Source organism: Symsagittifera roscoffensis, chromosome 2, assembly GCF_963678635.1.
Source record: "Symsagittifera roscoffensis chromosome 2, txSymRosc1.1, whole genome shotgun sequence".
In the NCBI taxonomy this organism is placed as follows: Eukaryota; Metazoa; Xenacoelomorpha; order Acoela; family Convolutidae; genus Symsagittifera; species Symsagittifera roscoffensis.
Genome location: NC_087063.1, coordinates 79,114,016 through 79,130,592, shown reverse-complemented (window position 1 = coordinate 79,130,592; position 16,577 = coordinate 79,114,016). Strand labels below are relative to the sequence as shown.

At 37.2% G+C, this 16,577-nt stretch overlaps 1 protein-coding gene across 1 annotated transcript; it reads left to right on the top strand.

Moving 5' to 3' along the window:
* The first annotated feature begins 1,276 nt into the window (after positions 1-1,276).
* LOC134839689 (uncharacterized) lies at positions 1,277-8,319 on the top strand. Its single transcript, XM_063855310.1, has 6 exons — positions 1,277-1,622; positions 2,496-2,683; positions 6,232-6,379; positions 6,712-6,836; positions 7,074-7,326; positions 8,216-8,319. The coding sequence occupies exons 1-6, from the start codon at positions 1,490-1,492 to the stop codon at positions 8,266-8,268; spliced, it is 900 nt and encodes a 299-aa protein (XP_063711380.1). The 5' UTR covers positions 1,277-1,489; the 3' UTR covers positions 8,269-8,319.
* The last annotated feature ends 8,258 nt before the right edge of the window (positions 8,320-16,577 follow it).

Genomic DNA, 16,577 nt, shown 5'->3' with positions numbered 1-16,577 from the left:
TCGAATGCTTTGCCACTACCCCCCATTGAAATCTGGTCATCCAGAACTCCCATAGCATTGATCGTTCAACGCATTTTGCTGGCCAGAATCCGGTGATACCAAGTGGATTCTTCCCCCCACTTGTGACTGCTGACTGCGCCATGTTGAAAAGATTGATTGTTCAATATGTAAATTCCAAATGATAAGCAACTTGGTTGCTCAAATTTAACAATAAGAGTAACACTAGAGGTCAACCAAGGGTGACAGACTATGCCAAGGACAGCACCTGCTAACAGACTCAATAGCACCACGATTGACAGTTGATTGATGGCTGTAAGTTACACTCTCCTAAACTAAATGAACACTATATGACACCTCATTAAACATTTTTAAAAACCTCCGCATTGTTGAGAAAACCGGTTTAAACTTTTTTGTCCATCTTCGACCAAATAAAGCGGGCGAGCGAACCAGCTTGTGATATGCAAAAAAAACGTAACAACTTTGTTTTACTCCAGCAACATTAGTTTTTGGAGCGTCTTCTAGCGCCTTCTTGGACGCAAAGGAATCATTAAAAAACCCATAAAATTCTGCGAAGAGATTAAAAAATTACAATTTTTTTTTGATTTTTTGTTTTTCGATTGAATTTTTGATGGAAACCATTGTCAGATATGCGTTTCTTTCTCTTCTCTTAAGTCCGGAGAAGAAACTTTCTGTGATGCTTTCACAGCACCGGCTAACCTTGTTACTTCTTAAAAATTGTTGAGTTTCGAAACTGCTTAATTTTAAACTTTTCTTGAAATTCAATAATAAAGTTTCTTACCTTTCTTACAGCCAATGTGAAGCGCCAGACTTTATAATTTGTTTTAGAATTGACTGGTCGGTTTTTTGTATAGTTTCAACACACGTGACCAAAAACAATGTTAAAAACTGCTCCATGAAAATCGTGAAAACAGACGTGTGAAAACGATAAATCGCAAATCAGTTTAAGCAATCAAAAAATTATTCTGCATAAAAAATAGAACAGTTGTAGAAAGGTTTCAACATTTTTTAATTTTTATTTGGTTTTTATTGTTCGAATACAGCGTTTATCATATATGATTAATTCACAAACTTTCTACGCGTTCGTATAGTTGTCTCTGTCATCATACTGCGCACAAAAAATACGACACTAAAAATGAATAATAAAAGAAAAAGAATTAATTTTCAAGTTTTTTATGAATGACTACGGGTACACAGCATTTTGTTCGGCTTTTTTTGCTGATTCATCTGTAAGACTTCTCTGTTTTCAGTACGTGCCAGCATCCCCGTACCACCTCTATTAAAACCTGCCACTTCGATATCAGCCAACTCCTTCGTCTGCAAGTTGATAGAAAATTTCTCCCCAACATTTCGGCGATCGAGACGGTCAGGCCATATCACTCCATTCAACGTGAAAGGACTCTTGACTCCTAACGACGGCTACTATGCTTTAGATAGATCAGACGAAAGTTCCGACAACATCACTATTAAAATGGATGGTTTGAAGTCCGGAACATTCTATACTTTTGAGTTGTTACAAATTTTGAGTTTCTTTGACAAGGGTCCGGGAGATTTGATTGACATCTATCCAAGCTCAACTGATCAGAGCTGCTCTGCAATGACAGGTAACAAGTAGGGTCTCTTCTTAACAATCTCCCCCTTCCCTTATGGTATCTACGAAAGAATCTCCATCTCTATAAAAATAAAGTAAATTAGCTCTGAAGCTTGTATTGAGAATTCGAAATTTGCAGCACTCTGATTGGTCGAAAAATCTTCCCCCTTTAATGAAAGGGGGGATTGTTACTAGGTCCCTAATAGGAACTGTTGAAGTTCACACTTTGTGTTTTTTTTTCATGTCAAGCTAACTAATATGTTTGTGGTCTTTTTTGCTTCTTGTGCTAATATGTTTGCTCACCATTACTACACGTCGAGAAAACAGAAGAAAGAAAAGAGAACGAAGTAAAGTAGATTAATACCCCTCCCCTCCAAGTTAGAAAGATTTTACGAAAATAACTTTTTACCCAGCAGTGTTGACATATCACTGAAAGTTCTCATACATTTTTGAAAAATATGATAGAAATGAAAGCTGCTGTTTGGAGGTACAGGCAAAAGTCTCGTAGCGGACCTCAATTGTCAACACCTATGCATCAATTTTCATCTTCTTCAGCTTCTATTTGTTTGAACTTCGATTTTTCTATATGTAACCTAGTGACAAACTGTGAATTTTTTACGGTGAAGTCGCGTCCAAAAATTGCAGTTTTCCTATCAAAATATTCAAAAAGGCATTTTCTCAAGATATCGACAGTTCAGCTCACTGCACAAAAAATTGCTCCGAAGTTGAGTATATTCAAAGCCAGCATAGCTCAAAAGATATCGAAAGTATATCGAAAAAAATCTAGAAAGGATTGAAAATAATCAAAAGTCTCAAAAATTGGCACCCCCACTTCACCACTCCATAGGTTTAGATCCCGTTTTGAACAGCATGATTTTTTTTCCAGATTTCCCTGAATTGGCAGGGGGTGAATTGGAGGCAGTTTCTAAAAATGGGAAAGATGAGGAGTTCTGTGTGATGTTTTTCTACCCCAAAAATGATATCAGCTACAACAGGTACAAACTGGAGGTGGAGCAGGGATCGATCAATCAAGTGACGGCGGGTGGGGACGAATTCAAAGCTATTGACGAAAAAGTGGGTTCTTGTGATGCTCAAGTCTTAATTTTCGATCTTTTTTTCAACTCAATTTTATGCTAATCTAGATTTTAAATTTTTCGTACAGTTATACATATGTACGTTTCATATAACAAAAAATTCATTAATGACCTGACCTATAGATAAAGCATTATGAAAATTACTTAGCAAGAAAATTTGAATTTCGGCAGAAATTTTGATGTGTTATTCCACAGTGTAATAAGGAAATGCCTTTGAATGCGTTAGCATTTTTTCAACTGGCTTAGGTTGCTTTTTTTCTAAACAAAATTATCATGATCTTGGAACTTTATGGCGATCAGTTAAAGAGAAGAATAGTTCAAGAGAAGATCTAGCTCAATATCCAAACAAACAGAATCTGACGGATTATTGTGGTGTTAATTATTAATTTTCAGCGGAGAGGATTATTCTCATGATGGAGGGACCTGATGATGGAAAAGTTTCAACCAACCAGTATCAGTAGACGTTCGTTTTTGCTGACAGATTTTTTGCACTGAACCAAAATCAAAGTTAGCAGAAAATAAATTATAGCATGCAGAGTCTTTGCAGATAGAACGAATTGGGTGTTTTGTTTTTCAAACGTTCTTAAATTGTATCTATGAATATAAGTAACTTTTTCCCAGATGTCTTTGATCTAGCAGTGTTTGAATATTCATATATCTTCAATCGGCTAAAATCACAATAAGTTTTAGAAGTAAGCTTTAGCGGGCTAGATTTATTCGCTGATTTTGAGGTTTTTGCAATTTCGTTTTAAATTCTGATTGGCTGTGGTTAACTGAAAATCAATTTCCAGCATTCCATCTCTCCACCATGCGGGACGCCATTTGTAGCATTCGGTCTCTCACTAGGAGAAAATTGTTAAGAATTTTTGCCCAATTAGAAGAATCATCTTTTAGAAGAATCATCTATTAGAAGAACAAGACTTCTCTTATATCAGACGGAAAGCTTACTTCTTCAGGCTGCTATGTACAAGGTCTCAATTTTTCTACACCAGGGTTGAGCTCACAATGAAAACTAACGATGAAAAAGTATTAAAAAAGCAATCGTCATCGATGAATTATCGATATGTTTATTGCCACAATAGCAAACTTCATCGATAGATTATAGCAAATTTGGCTGATTTTCAGCGTTGAAACAGCAATAAAAAACCTATCAAAATAAGCAAAATTAGTGAACTACCGGAGTTGGCTCCCGCATCTAACAGATTTGTAGACACGTATGCTACCTGTTTGTCATCAAGCCACAGATACACTCAATATAAAGGGCTTATCAACTAAGACTCTCATTTGAATGCTACTAGAACGAATTAAAACTTCATAAATTGTAGCGTTGATTTTCTACGGAATCATCCCGGGTTGACCTCCATACACCAAAAATGCTTATTATACAATTCCATACATCAAGTGTGTGGAAAAATGCTTGTCATACATTTTTCATACAATTTTTAAAAATGGTTGAAAAAAGATATAAACTTATTTCTGTGGCTGTTTGATTCTAATAAAACAGTCTGGTAAAAAAACCGAGGTTTTCGTTTTTTGAAAAAAATGCTTATCATACAATTCCCATATATGGAAATTGTATGACTGGCATTTTTTTGATGGCGACACAAAAATTTTTCAAGTAGTTTTGAAAATTTGTCCCAAAAACTTTTTGTTTTTTTTTTCAACAGCAAATCGAATTTCGTACGCAAACAAACATTTTTCGAAAAAAAATTTTTTTGCATGCAAAGTTTAATTTTCTGTGTGCATAACGTAGTCCTGGTTACAATGATATTGGCTTTTATTTTCTTTTGACTTAATTTTTTTTCTTCAAAAACGCTGAAACTTCCTATTTCCTTTATTTATTGATATATGCCTATTTGTTTATATATGTCTTGATCAATGTCTGATATTTTGAAAATTCAAAAAATTAAAATAATCACCATTAAATAATTTTGCCAAAAACTAAAATTTTGTTGCTTTTGTTATATCAATTGTGAAAGACAGTCGTACTCAGGTCGTTTTCTATGCATTGTAAATGCAAAGATCGTCCAACCTTTGGTGCTTTGAGTAACCAAGGTCTTTGTCTCTTGTGTTCATCTGCAAACACAACCGAAAACTTTTCAGAAATAAAATTAGAAAGAAAAAATCAAACTTTTTGATTTATTGAAAAACACCTATCATACAGTTTTCATTTATGGAAAAATGTTTATCATAGAGATTTCATAAAATTTTCTGTACGTATGACATTGTATGGAATTGTATGACAAGAAGTTTTTCATATATGGGAATTGTATGATAAGAAGTTTCGGTCATCCCGGGATTACTGAAATAGCTCTGAAATATCACAGGTTAGCTATGCAAAAATCTTTAAATTCTGCATGAATCAGGAATGGAACATTTAAATTATACATGGAAAATAGCGATCACAGTGAACAGTGATAGTACAGAAAAAGCGATTTTTAATGGTGGAACTTCAACCCGGGCAGGGCAGTTTGACTACATTACGAGGCCAAACTGTGCATTTTGTGCATTGTAAGCGAATTCCGCGACAAGGACGCTTCTTTTGTTCTTCTTTTGTTCTTTACTTTGATCGTTCCGACAAAAATTTAACATGTTTAAAGACTTGTCTCTGGAATCCAGGAACATACAGACACAAAATTGTGCGTCTATCCAGTGCACAGTTTGGCCTCGTAATGTAGTAATTCACTGTTTTTTGGTTCTTCAACCGTCCTAATATTGCGCTGCGTTGAAACTCCAGCCCTAAATCAATTAATGTGACCCACTAGCTGGCCTTAATTCAAGCTGAAACAATTTTGAATGCAGATTATTTCGCCACGCATAAATAAACAGTGCTACGCTTTCCGCATAGCATAATAAATCTTCGAATGTTTAATAGCGGTGCGAAACAATGACAACTAATTGTAGTGATAGATAGATAATTGGTTCGTTTTGCTCTTTGAACCATTTTAACTCTCTGGTCATTCCGCTCGGAGCACCCCACCAATCTACATTTATAATAACATGTTTTTCGTTGGCTGTTTTACCGCCCCTCTTGCACCTGTTTTTTAACAATCAAAAATTTACATTGTCATGAATTTAGTCATGTTGGATAACTGCCCAATTGCAAATAAATTTGGACTACCTCTGCGAACTTGGAAAGCCAATTTGCCCTCAAAACATTAGTTTTTGTCGGTCAAGATGAAAATGAAAATATCCGTACCGTGTCTAAGGAAATTTTGTTCTAACTAAAACTACTTAATTAATTAATCTAAAATTTCAGCAAGAATTTTTTTCAAATTGCTTAAATAAAGCAAACATTTTCTAAAAAAAATTTCTCATTTCTAATTTAGTTTCTGTCCAAAACTTACAAAATCTTTATATTCTAATCATAAAATAAAACATTTCTAAAAAAATCTCACTCAATTTTTGTTATTTTTTCTTTAGAAATGCTTTTTTATGACTAGAATTCCCAATGAGGTTTTTCTGTGTTCGGAGTTGAAAGCTGTTGTTTCTGAGATTATCTTTTTGGAGCACCTTTTTTATGCCAAGGAGGACAAAGGGCTGCATTGCTTCAATCTGTCAGGCGAAGGAAGTCTGGACGAGGAGGCAAATGTCACTGTCAAATTAACTGTCAAAAGTGTGAGTGGGGTGGTGGAAAAACAAGGACATACATTGGAAAAGGCCATGAATCTGGATGGTAAAATTGTTTTTTTTTAAATTAGAAAATGAACTTGGACGAAACAAACTGGTTAAATAGTTTTTAAATCAGCTGTGATGAGTTTGACAATAAATTGAAGTTTGAAATTTGAATTACTACTTTCGGAGGTCTTTATCAAGTTACCAAAAAATGGTTTTCATTTTCATTTACTGATTAATAACTGGTTTAAATATTGACTCTTTTGATAATGTCCAATGTTAAAGATTTTTTCTCCGATTTTGTTTTTCAAAGCACCAAAGCCACACATCATGGCCTTTATTTTTTTGAGAACTTAGATATTTAATCTTGGCTAACTTTGAATTCTGTTGGAGAGGTCACACTAGTTCATTCTATGGGCATCATGGGCTGCGTGGAGTACGATGACTCATCCGGGTGTCACCTGCTGATTGAAGTGGAGCCATTCAAATTTGTGGAATATCTCAGCTTCCAATATACGGTGAGATAATTGGCTAATTGCTATTAAAACCCTACAGCAAGCATCATATGATAGCCTTCACAGGGGTGGGTCTAGAGAGGGGGGGGGGTAGTTCGGAGGATTTTTAGAAAAATGGAAGCTTTCAACTTTTGGTCGGTTTTTTTAGTGATCACTAAAGGCTGCAAGAACCGTAATAAGCGTTTCTAGAGGGTCTGTGTGAATAAATATCTTTGAAAAGTCACAGGCTGGCTATTTTAGCTTTCTGTCGGCGATTCCAATACAGTCGTCCACCTATCCGTGTCTGGCAGCAACTGTGTATGGACTGGATCCCTTTTCCAATGCACCCAGTTCATACCAGGGTTGATTTCTGGCGAGGAGTACAACATAGTCATGCAAGTGTGCATGAACAACAAATGCATCAATCGAGATTACCAATTGAAGTTCAAGGCCAAGATGGGCGGTAGTTCAAACTGCCATCTGGAAGCGATCAGTTCTCAAGCAACCACTTCTGGTATTTATAGTTTAATTGAAAACTACATAGAAAAACAGACAACTTTTGGCTGCTAAATTTTTGAGCATTTTGATTAGGGGTGAGGATAAAGTGTTTTTTATACTTTTTTGAAGTCCTATGTACATGAAAAAGCGAAAAGCTTGTTGTTCCGACTTTCGACGAAAGTAACGGAATATTTGTGCTCGGGGTGGGTTTTTTTTTTTTCTTCAGACAAATTTCGACTTTTTAACTAGACATTTTTGATGAAATTTTTTATATCATTCAAAAGGTATTGTTGTCCTAAGCTTAAATTTGATAGTATATTTCACCCGTGATCATTTTTCGTAAAAGTATGAGGATTTAAAGACTGCCATTTTGGCCATTTTGACCAATTTGGGACAATTAACGCGCGATATAATTCGCGCTATTAACGCGTAAGCGGAGATTTAATCCGTCTTATAAATCGTTCCAAATTGGTTGAACGAAGCTTATTTGCCATAATTGGTTGAATACAAGGAACGAAATCTATCTTTTTGTACTTTATATGGCGCGTGGGGGGATGATTTTCACAAAAAAATTCAAATTTTAGAAAGAAAATTTTCATTTTATTTTTTCTTACATTTAATTTTTTAATGTTATTACTGCTCCATAAAACCTTAAAAGGCAGTCGGAACATTCAGGGCTTCGCCCTGATACGAGTAGTCTTGTTTTTTTAAAATATTTTTTAGATAATGATGGAAACTAGGTCTGCATTATTGTTTAGGCTCATAGACATGTCACAATTTCCAGTTTTTCGACAGCTCTTGTTGCTGCATATTTTGAAATTAGTAAATAGTTTCTTCTCAGTTACTTGCCCGTTGTAGTTTTTTGCAAGTTATTGTAAACAATAACATGTTTGATTTCGTTTCAGTCAGATCTCTGGTTCTCTTGGTGACTGCTGCAAGCAAATACTTCCTGATCTAAAACTGTGCGAAAGAGCAGATGACTTCATTAGTTGGAAATTTCAAGAAAACATTACGCAGAAAAATGTAAAAAAGTTCTATAATTTTTTATTCCTGTGATTTTTTTCACAAGAAATCTGGCGTCAGAAATAAAATTCAATTGCGGTTGAGCCGACATATTTTGTTAAAACCCCTTCAGTCGTAATTAAAGCTGTGTCGACAAAAAATAATTTGAAAATTTTTTTTTTCAAATCGAACAGAAAACAAATAGTAAAATTATGCCATTCTTCATTTCGATGAAGAACCGTTTAATTTCTGGACACTCCTTTAATATTGTTTTACACGTTAAGCAGGCTATTAATTGTTATAGATTTTGACATCTTGAGGTCGAAATTGAAAAAATGATTTGGTTGAAATAAACATTTTTTGAGGGATAATAAAGGCGGTGAAAACATCCGACTCAATTATCATTCCGAAACAAATGGATTCATTGTATTCCCGTACCGAAGTTTCTCGGATAAAAATAGGTTATATTGAGAAAATCTTGCCGAAAATGTTGCCATTATAATCGATTATGTGTAACCAATTTAGGCAACATTTTCTATCATAATAGAAAGAAGATAGATTATTTTCATGAAGATTATATTGCATTATAATTCCACTAAAATCTATTTTTATCTCCTCATAAGCTCAACAAAATCTTTTTTTTCGCTCTGAAATCGTCATGAAATCGCAATAAAATCGATTGCTTTTGCCATAAAATTGCAATAAAATCTGTTGTTTTCGCCATAAAATTGCAATAAAATCTAGTATTTTTGATGAAAATTTTATGCCATGTTTATTTATATTAAAATATATTATAGTCTATTAGAATTCAAATATAATCGACATAGAAATATAGTTTTTTACGGATTTATTTCCTCATATAATCGATTGTTTTACTCTGCGACCACAAAATCAACAGATAATTGATTATTAAAAGAACATGACTGCTCGTATCAGAGCGAAGCCCTGAATGTTCCGACTGCCTTTCAAGTGTTATGGAGCAGTAATAACTTTAAATAAATAAATGGAATAAAAAAAATGAAAAAAAAATTCTAAAATTTGAAATTTTTGTGAAAATCATCCCCCCTGTGGTACGACACTTACTGCAAGTGCAATAGCATTTGCTTACTCTCATCACTGACCTTGGGACACATGCTGTTAAGTATAACCTTGTTAATATCATTATGTTCTATTGTTATTATGTTACCAAGGTCATCGGATGTTGACATCCGACGGACTGTGCTTTGAAGCATCTTACGCTCACGTACAATAGGATACGGTCACTGAGCTGATTCATGGAATCTTATAAAGAAAAGCGTTTCAAAGATTAAATTAATTCTTTGATATCAAATATGTTTTGAGATCATAGTTACACAAAAACATTACTTATCACATGGCGCAGTCAGCAGGATTCATGGCACAGGATAATCGAACGGACATGGGGATTCCAGTATTCTGGACTTCGGCTAGTTCGGATCCACCGTGGAATTTCAAAATTTGGTTGGATCAATTTATGTTAGCTGTGACGGTGAAGGAAAATGTGAATCCGGAAATAATATTAGAAGATCCAAAGGAAGTGATAGAGGAACCTATGCCTCGTCCAGAAACACCGCCAGAAACAGAAAACGCCGAAGAAAGAACGGATCGCGAGAACAGAGATTAGCTTAGGAGAGACAAAGTGATATTAAAAAATTAGGAAAGAAAAGAACGTGGACCTAAAGTAGGACATAACGAGTACTATAATGAGGTTCAGAAAAGACTTACGTCTCGCCTATTTTTGGCACTAGGTACGGAGGGGAAAAAGAAATTCGTGCAAAAGAACCCTCACGCGGAAGTGTCAAAACTCGAATTCCGAGAAACGGTGGCATTGGCAAAGGCATCATTCGAAAAAACAAGAAACATAACTTACGAACGGTACAGGTTATTTACACGAGCACAAGAATCCAATGAGTCGTTGGAATCCTTCCACGCAGCACTTACTGCACAAGCAGCTACGGCTGAACTGGGCGTTTTAGAAGAAGAACTAGTTAGAGACCTCTTTATCTCCAGAATGAAAAATACTGCGTTACAGGATACATTGACCTTTGAAACATTTAGCCCAGACGAAGTACTGAAACGGACCATAAAACTTGAGCAGAGCAAGCAGACTACTCAAGCGTTTCAAAGAATTGGAAGCGGAACTTCCGGAGTAGGACAATTACGAGAACCTCACATTAAGATAAAACAAGAACCGATACTGGCCGTTGGAAACAAAAATCTAAATTACAAAAGACCAAACAAAATACAGACACAAAAGAGATGGGCAGATAATAAGAATACAACTTCTAAATCTGATCAAAGGACTTGCACCCGTTGTGGCAAAAATTTCGGTCCCGGACATTTGAAGAATTGTCCAGCAATGGGCAAGAAATACAAGAATTGTACAAAGCCGAAACACTTTGCAAAAATGTGAGATCTCAACAGATAAACGAAATTACGGAGGAGAAATCGAGTTCCGAGAAGGAGTGTAACTTAATCCAATTATTTGATTCATGCGACGAATTCGAAATCATGATGGTGGACGCAGAACGGAAAAAAGGTGGAAAAGAAAGGACAGGAAACTCGGATCTTTGGACAGTCAACTCGGGTCGAAATCGGAGTGGCAAAGTAAACAACCAAGAAATAACAAAAATAGACATTCGGCGGCATCCAAGGTCACATCAAATCAAAGCACTGAAGGCCTTGGTTAGAACCAGAAACTAAATTATCAATATGACAATTGATACGGGAAGCCCAGTGTCCTTTTTGAATTGGACAACAGCAAAGCAACTGCTAGAGGGATCATCTGAAACTAAGTTTATTCCGGCAGAAAAACTGAATCTGACAATGCAATTTGTGGATTACAAAAAACATCCCATACAAATACTGGGAGCAGTATGTGCAGATATTCGTTCAGCGGGTTGGGAAGTCAAAGATGCATACTTCCTGGTTACAGAAAGAAGAGCTAGGTGTATACTGGGTTTGGATCTACAAGGGAAATTGGGGATCCATACATCTCAAAAATCAGCTGCGGTATATAGATCCAGGTTTGACGTGCTACTGTGCGAGCAGTCAGAAGGTATAAAACATCAATTTTATGAATAGTTTACATCCCTTTTTGACAGACAGGGGGATTCTAAACATCACGTAGTCAACACGAAATTCAAATATCCATTATTTCCTATACAGGAGAAGGGTAGAAGAATACCTATTCACATATAAGGAAAAGTACAGGCAGAATTGGACAAATTATTAGCGGAAGGTCATATAACAAAATTAGACAAATGCACTAGTGATTGTTTCATTGCCCCGATTGTAATAACAGTGAAGAAGGACGACTCCAGCAAATTGGCATTGGACGCGAAACTGATAAATAGACAATTGTATAGAAATAGATATCAAATGCCTAATGTGGATGAATTGATTGATGGGGTTAGTCCAATAGTAACGGCTAACACACTGGGTACATTATACTTCACGGTACTGGATTTGAAGTATGCTTACAGTCAACTTCGATTGACTGCAGAAACAGCTAAACAGTGCAACTTTAACATAGTTGGAGGACAAGCTACGGGTACGTACAGATTTTTGACCGGATTCTATGGATTAGCAGATATGCCGGCAGAATTCCAAAAAGCGATGGATCGTACCTTAAACATTGCTAAAAACACATTTTGTTTCCTAGATGACATAATGATCGTCTCAAAAAGAGCTAAATCAGAACACGAGAAATTGGTTATAGATGTACTGAAAAAGCTAGACGACGAAAACCTAGCACTAAAACTCTGCAAATGTGAGTTTTTTCGAAACGAACTAAATTGGTTAGATCATAAACTTACAGCGGGGGGAATAACACCAAAAGTGACAAAAACGGAAGCGATACTTAATCTTCAACATCCGAAGGCACTAAAACAATTAAGATCGTTTTTGGGTAGTATTAATCATTTATCAAAGTTCATCCCTAAGGCAGCCAGTTTGACGGATCAACTTAAACCATTGCTGAAAGAAGAGAATGAAAAGAAAAAATTGAAAGACATAAAGGTACCAGTGAAAAAATCGAATGGGGGAAAACACTCCCTCATATTCGAAGAAATAAAAACGGCGGTGGCAAAGATCGCGCAAATAAATTATTATGACCTCCAAAAAGAAACCAGAGTAAAATGCGATGCGAGCCACAGTGGCCTTGGGGCCACATTGGAACAATCGACGAAGGGGGAGGATTGGATTCCAATTGCATTTGCATCAAGATACTTGAATGTCCCAGAAAAGAAATATTCAACTAACGAACTAGAACTGCTAGCAGTAGTTTGTGCAGAAGAGAGATTTAAACATTACTTGTTGGGGAAAGACTTTATTTTAGCAACCGACCATAAAGCTTTTACATCAGCATTGGGGGAACAAAAATCAAACAAAACTTATCAATCCAGACTTACAAGATGGGTAGATAGACTGTTACCTTATCAATTCAAGGTTTTACATATACCAGGGAAAGATATGGCATAGTGTATTATTTCTCCATGGAACCGAATGGGGAACCGTGGCCAGAATCAGAATTAGATGAAAAATTTGTGGTAGCGTCGAATAATCAATTTCACACATCACTCGACTGTTTGAACAGTCGGCTATTGGAAGCAACTTCTTTCATTGGCGAGGAGAATATTCTAGAATGTTGTGAGAGAACAAACTCGCTGGATGAATGGTGGAACACGTCATCCCCTGGTTGCTATAGCAACCGTTCTGCTCAAAACCAAACAAAGCTCGACCGGAACGAAAACGTTCAAAATTCACGTTTTTGCAATATTGCTCAAAACAGTTGGAACAAAATCTCTCACTGCGCACAGTTGATAAATTCAGAAAAGATAAAACAAAAAATTGAAACGGAGAGGGTCGGAAATCGAATAAAAACGAACAGAGAAGAAAGTAAAGAAAACACCAGGTACGGAAAATACGGCGAGAAATCAAAATCAACTGCTGGAAAGAGTCACGGAAACGACTTTTCAACGAACACGAACACTACAAAGGGGAACGTCAAGGGGACACGAAAGCGACGGATCAGATTGGGAAAAGCCACCGATAGAATGAAAAAAAGTAACACCACAAAGATGGAACGACAATTACCAGATATCAGTAAAGGAAGAAGAGCCACAGAAGTTGTGGTCTTTCTGGGACCTGGTGGGGTCGGAGAGAAAAGACATCAGCAGACCGGAAAACATACTTCAGCTAGAGGCATCAACCCATTGGGGGAGTAATCAAGATAATTTACCAAATATAAACGCTACGAACATTGTGGAGGTGGATCTCACGGTAGATTCAACCTCAGAGAGCACGGACGTGAATTTGGTGACGAACAAGGAGGAAAAACACAACCAAGGTGAATGCAGGCAAGCCGAGGATCAGGAAGATAATAATTTGACGAATCTCTCCAAACTATTCGACAAGAATCTCCTAGCAGAACTGACAACAGAAGACACGTGGATGGACAGGTTGAGGAGAGTGATTGAACGAAAAGACCGACACAGCTTTGAGTTAATGGGGCCGTACACAAATCCTCTATGGCACCAGATGTCAGTAGTGGACGACTGCATTGCTGTGGACGGAAGATTGGCGGTACCAGGACAATTGAGACCAGCTGTGTTAAAACGAGTCCACCGCGGGCACCTAGGTCAGGAGGCAATGTTGGATGTATCGCGACACCTGTGGTGGCCCCATATGCATAATGATATCGTTAACATGGCGGAAGATTGCAGAAGTTGCACCCGCTACGGTAAGAATGCTAATAACATAATACCTAAAAATGCAACTAAACCGCTCCCACTGCTATCGCAGCCCGGGGAGGAAGTACAATTGGATTATGCGGGACCACTAGAAGACACTAAGGGAAGAAAAATTTATTTACTTGTGGCTATCGATAGATATTCGAAATTTCCATCAGTAAAAGTTACTAAGTCAACTGGGTGGAAACCTTCGGTGAAATTTCTCAGATCATAGATAGACACATACGGAACTCCAGAAACCATCAGAACGGATCAATTCTCGGGGATTAAAGGGAAAATAATGAAAAAATTTTGCGTTGAGCATAATATTTAACAAAAATGTTGTCCCGTGGGTGATCATCGTGGTTGCGGATTGGTGCAAAGAACAATAAAAACGATAAAACGAAGATTGGGAGTGATGTTATTGGATGAAAATGTTAACTCAATAAAACTCGCATTAAGTACTATAAGTCGAGACCTCCGCTGGATCAAGCAAAAAACGATTCAATGTTCACCATTTGAGGCACACTTTGGGCGACTTCCAAAAACTGAATTTAAAATACTTAGAGATTCATTTATTAAAAATTCTGATCGCTTAGACAAAGAACATCTGGAGCGTTCAGCACTCACAGCGACGCAATTAAAGAAGAGAATCGACCAATCATGAGACAATGTGAAAATAGTTCGAAAAGGAGAAAATAGCCGATAAGTGAGCCCGCTATTCAGAACACAGGTGGAATCAGCGCGAGACAGAAGCAGGGCCACGGTGCTAAAGACGTTGTTAGAGGCAAACGCCAGATGGAATGAGGAAAGAAGGGACATTGCCGACAACGATTTAAGGAAGATAGTAGATAAAACGAGTACCATTAATCCAGATCTCCGAACTTTTGTACTCGTGGCAACATGGATTCATCGAAAATAAACCACAAGAGGACTCGATTCAGGATTCACCCACATTGTTGAGAAAAGACGAGAACCGCAAAAGTGGAAAGGCACTGATGAACCCTCTCAAAGGAAAGGTGCAATCGGAGTCACCACATACGGTGAAAACGACTGCAGGTGCATTATACCGCAAAAGTGACATCGCGAAAGCGAAAATAGCCGAAAGAAAAAGATAGACGAACCGAAAGAAAAAAAACGATGAAGGCGAACACAAACAAAAGCCCACACGGTGACGAACCCGAAACAAAGACAAAGAAGAAAGCAGCGTTAATTCATTCAGAAAATAGCGGGTCAGAGGAGTTTTCAGAGGAACCAAAGGGGTCAAACCGTAAGAAAGTGGGAACAGCTTGTCAGGACAGTAATTACTATGTCACTTCAAGAGACAAAGAATTAAACGGAGGCCTAAGCCTTTCAGGAAAACGTGCAAAACCGAATAATTCGGGACCAGTACTACAAAATGCGAAAATGGATAAAGGGGAGAGACTTAAGGCGAAGAAGCAAACAATTCAGGAACCAAAGCAAAAAAAAGCGGGGGAAACAGCTGCAGAAACAGCAAAGTCACGTGAGGTTGGTCAGGACATATTGACAGGGCAGATCGATACAGGACCACCAAGTACATCTACACCCAGAGAGTCCTCAAATGAAGAGAAGGAAATAACCAGACACACGCCAGATGACAAGATACTAGAAACGTTCCAGAGCAAGGACCTTACCACAAAAGACTGGAACAAGTTGGCTGATCAAGTCCTAAAAAGAGGGGTTCAAAAAGCGGCGGAAGAAATACTAAAATCATCCAATGAGGAAGAGGAACATAACACTTTGATTCCTATGGGATTTTCGGATGAGTCTGGAGACGGGGAACCCCAAGTCAGGAGAAGCGATAGGTCGACAAAGGATAAGGGTCCAGCTAGGTATGGGAACCCATACGAACATTCAGTGAAGTTAATCTCAACGGAAGAAGATCTGGCAGACCTCAACATGGCAGAGCTAGAGGCATATCGCGTAAAATTGGCTAATTTTCGGACAGATGTACACAAACCAGAAGAAAGTAAATTGGGATTACTGGAGAAACACCTGTTTCGGAGGAAGATCGGAAGCGAGGCGCTAGACGTGTCTAAGAGTTGGAACGCATCCTGACGAGTTCCATTATATTTCACAACCGAAAGCCCGCAGCAATAGGAAGAAGAAAGAGATGGGGCAAAATCAGGAAAGGACGGTCACAAAACAAACTATTTAAAACTGAGTGTAAAACTCCTAGATATTATAAAGTTTTATAAACGCAGTATTATAAAATTTATTTATCCCAAGGGGAGTGTGGTACGGCACTTACTGCAAGTGCAGTAGCTTTTGCTTACTCTCATCACTGACCTTGGGACACATGCTGTTATGTATAACCTTGTTATTATCATTATGTTCTATTGTTATTATGTTACCAAGGTCATCGGATGTTGACATCCGACGGACTGTGTTTTGAATCATCTTACGCTCACGTACAACAGGATACGGTCACTGAGCTGATTCATGGAATCTTATAAAGAAAAGCGTTTCAAAGATTAAATTAATTCTTTGATAT

Bases quoted from the DNA above. Each gene is read 5' to 3' on its own strand.
- LOC134839689 (XM_063855310.1), top strand. From the start codon at position 1,490: ATGGATGGTTTGAAGTCCGGAACATTCTATACTTTTGAGTTGTTACAA. The intron at 1,623-2,495 runs GTAACAAGTAGG...TTTTTTTTCCAG, and splicing joins GAGCTGCTCTGCAATGACAG to ATTTCCCTGAATTGGCAGGG. The intron at 2,684-6,231 runs GTGGGTTCTTGT...TTTTATGCCAAG, and splicing joins TCAAAGCTATTGACGAAAAA to GAGGACAAAGGGCTGCATTG.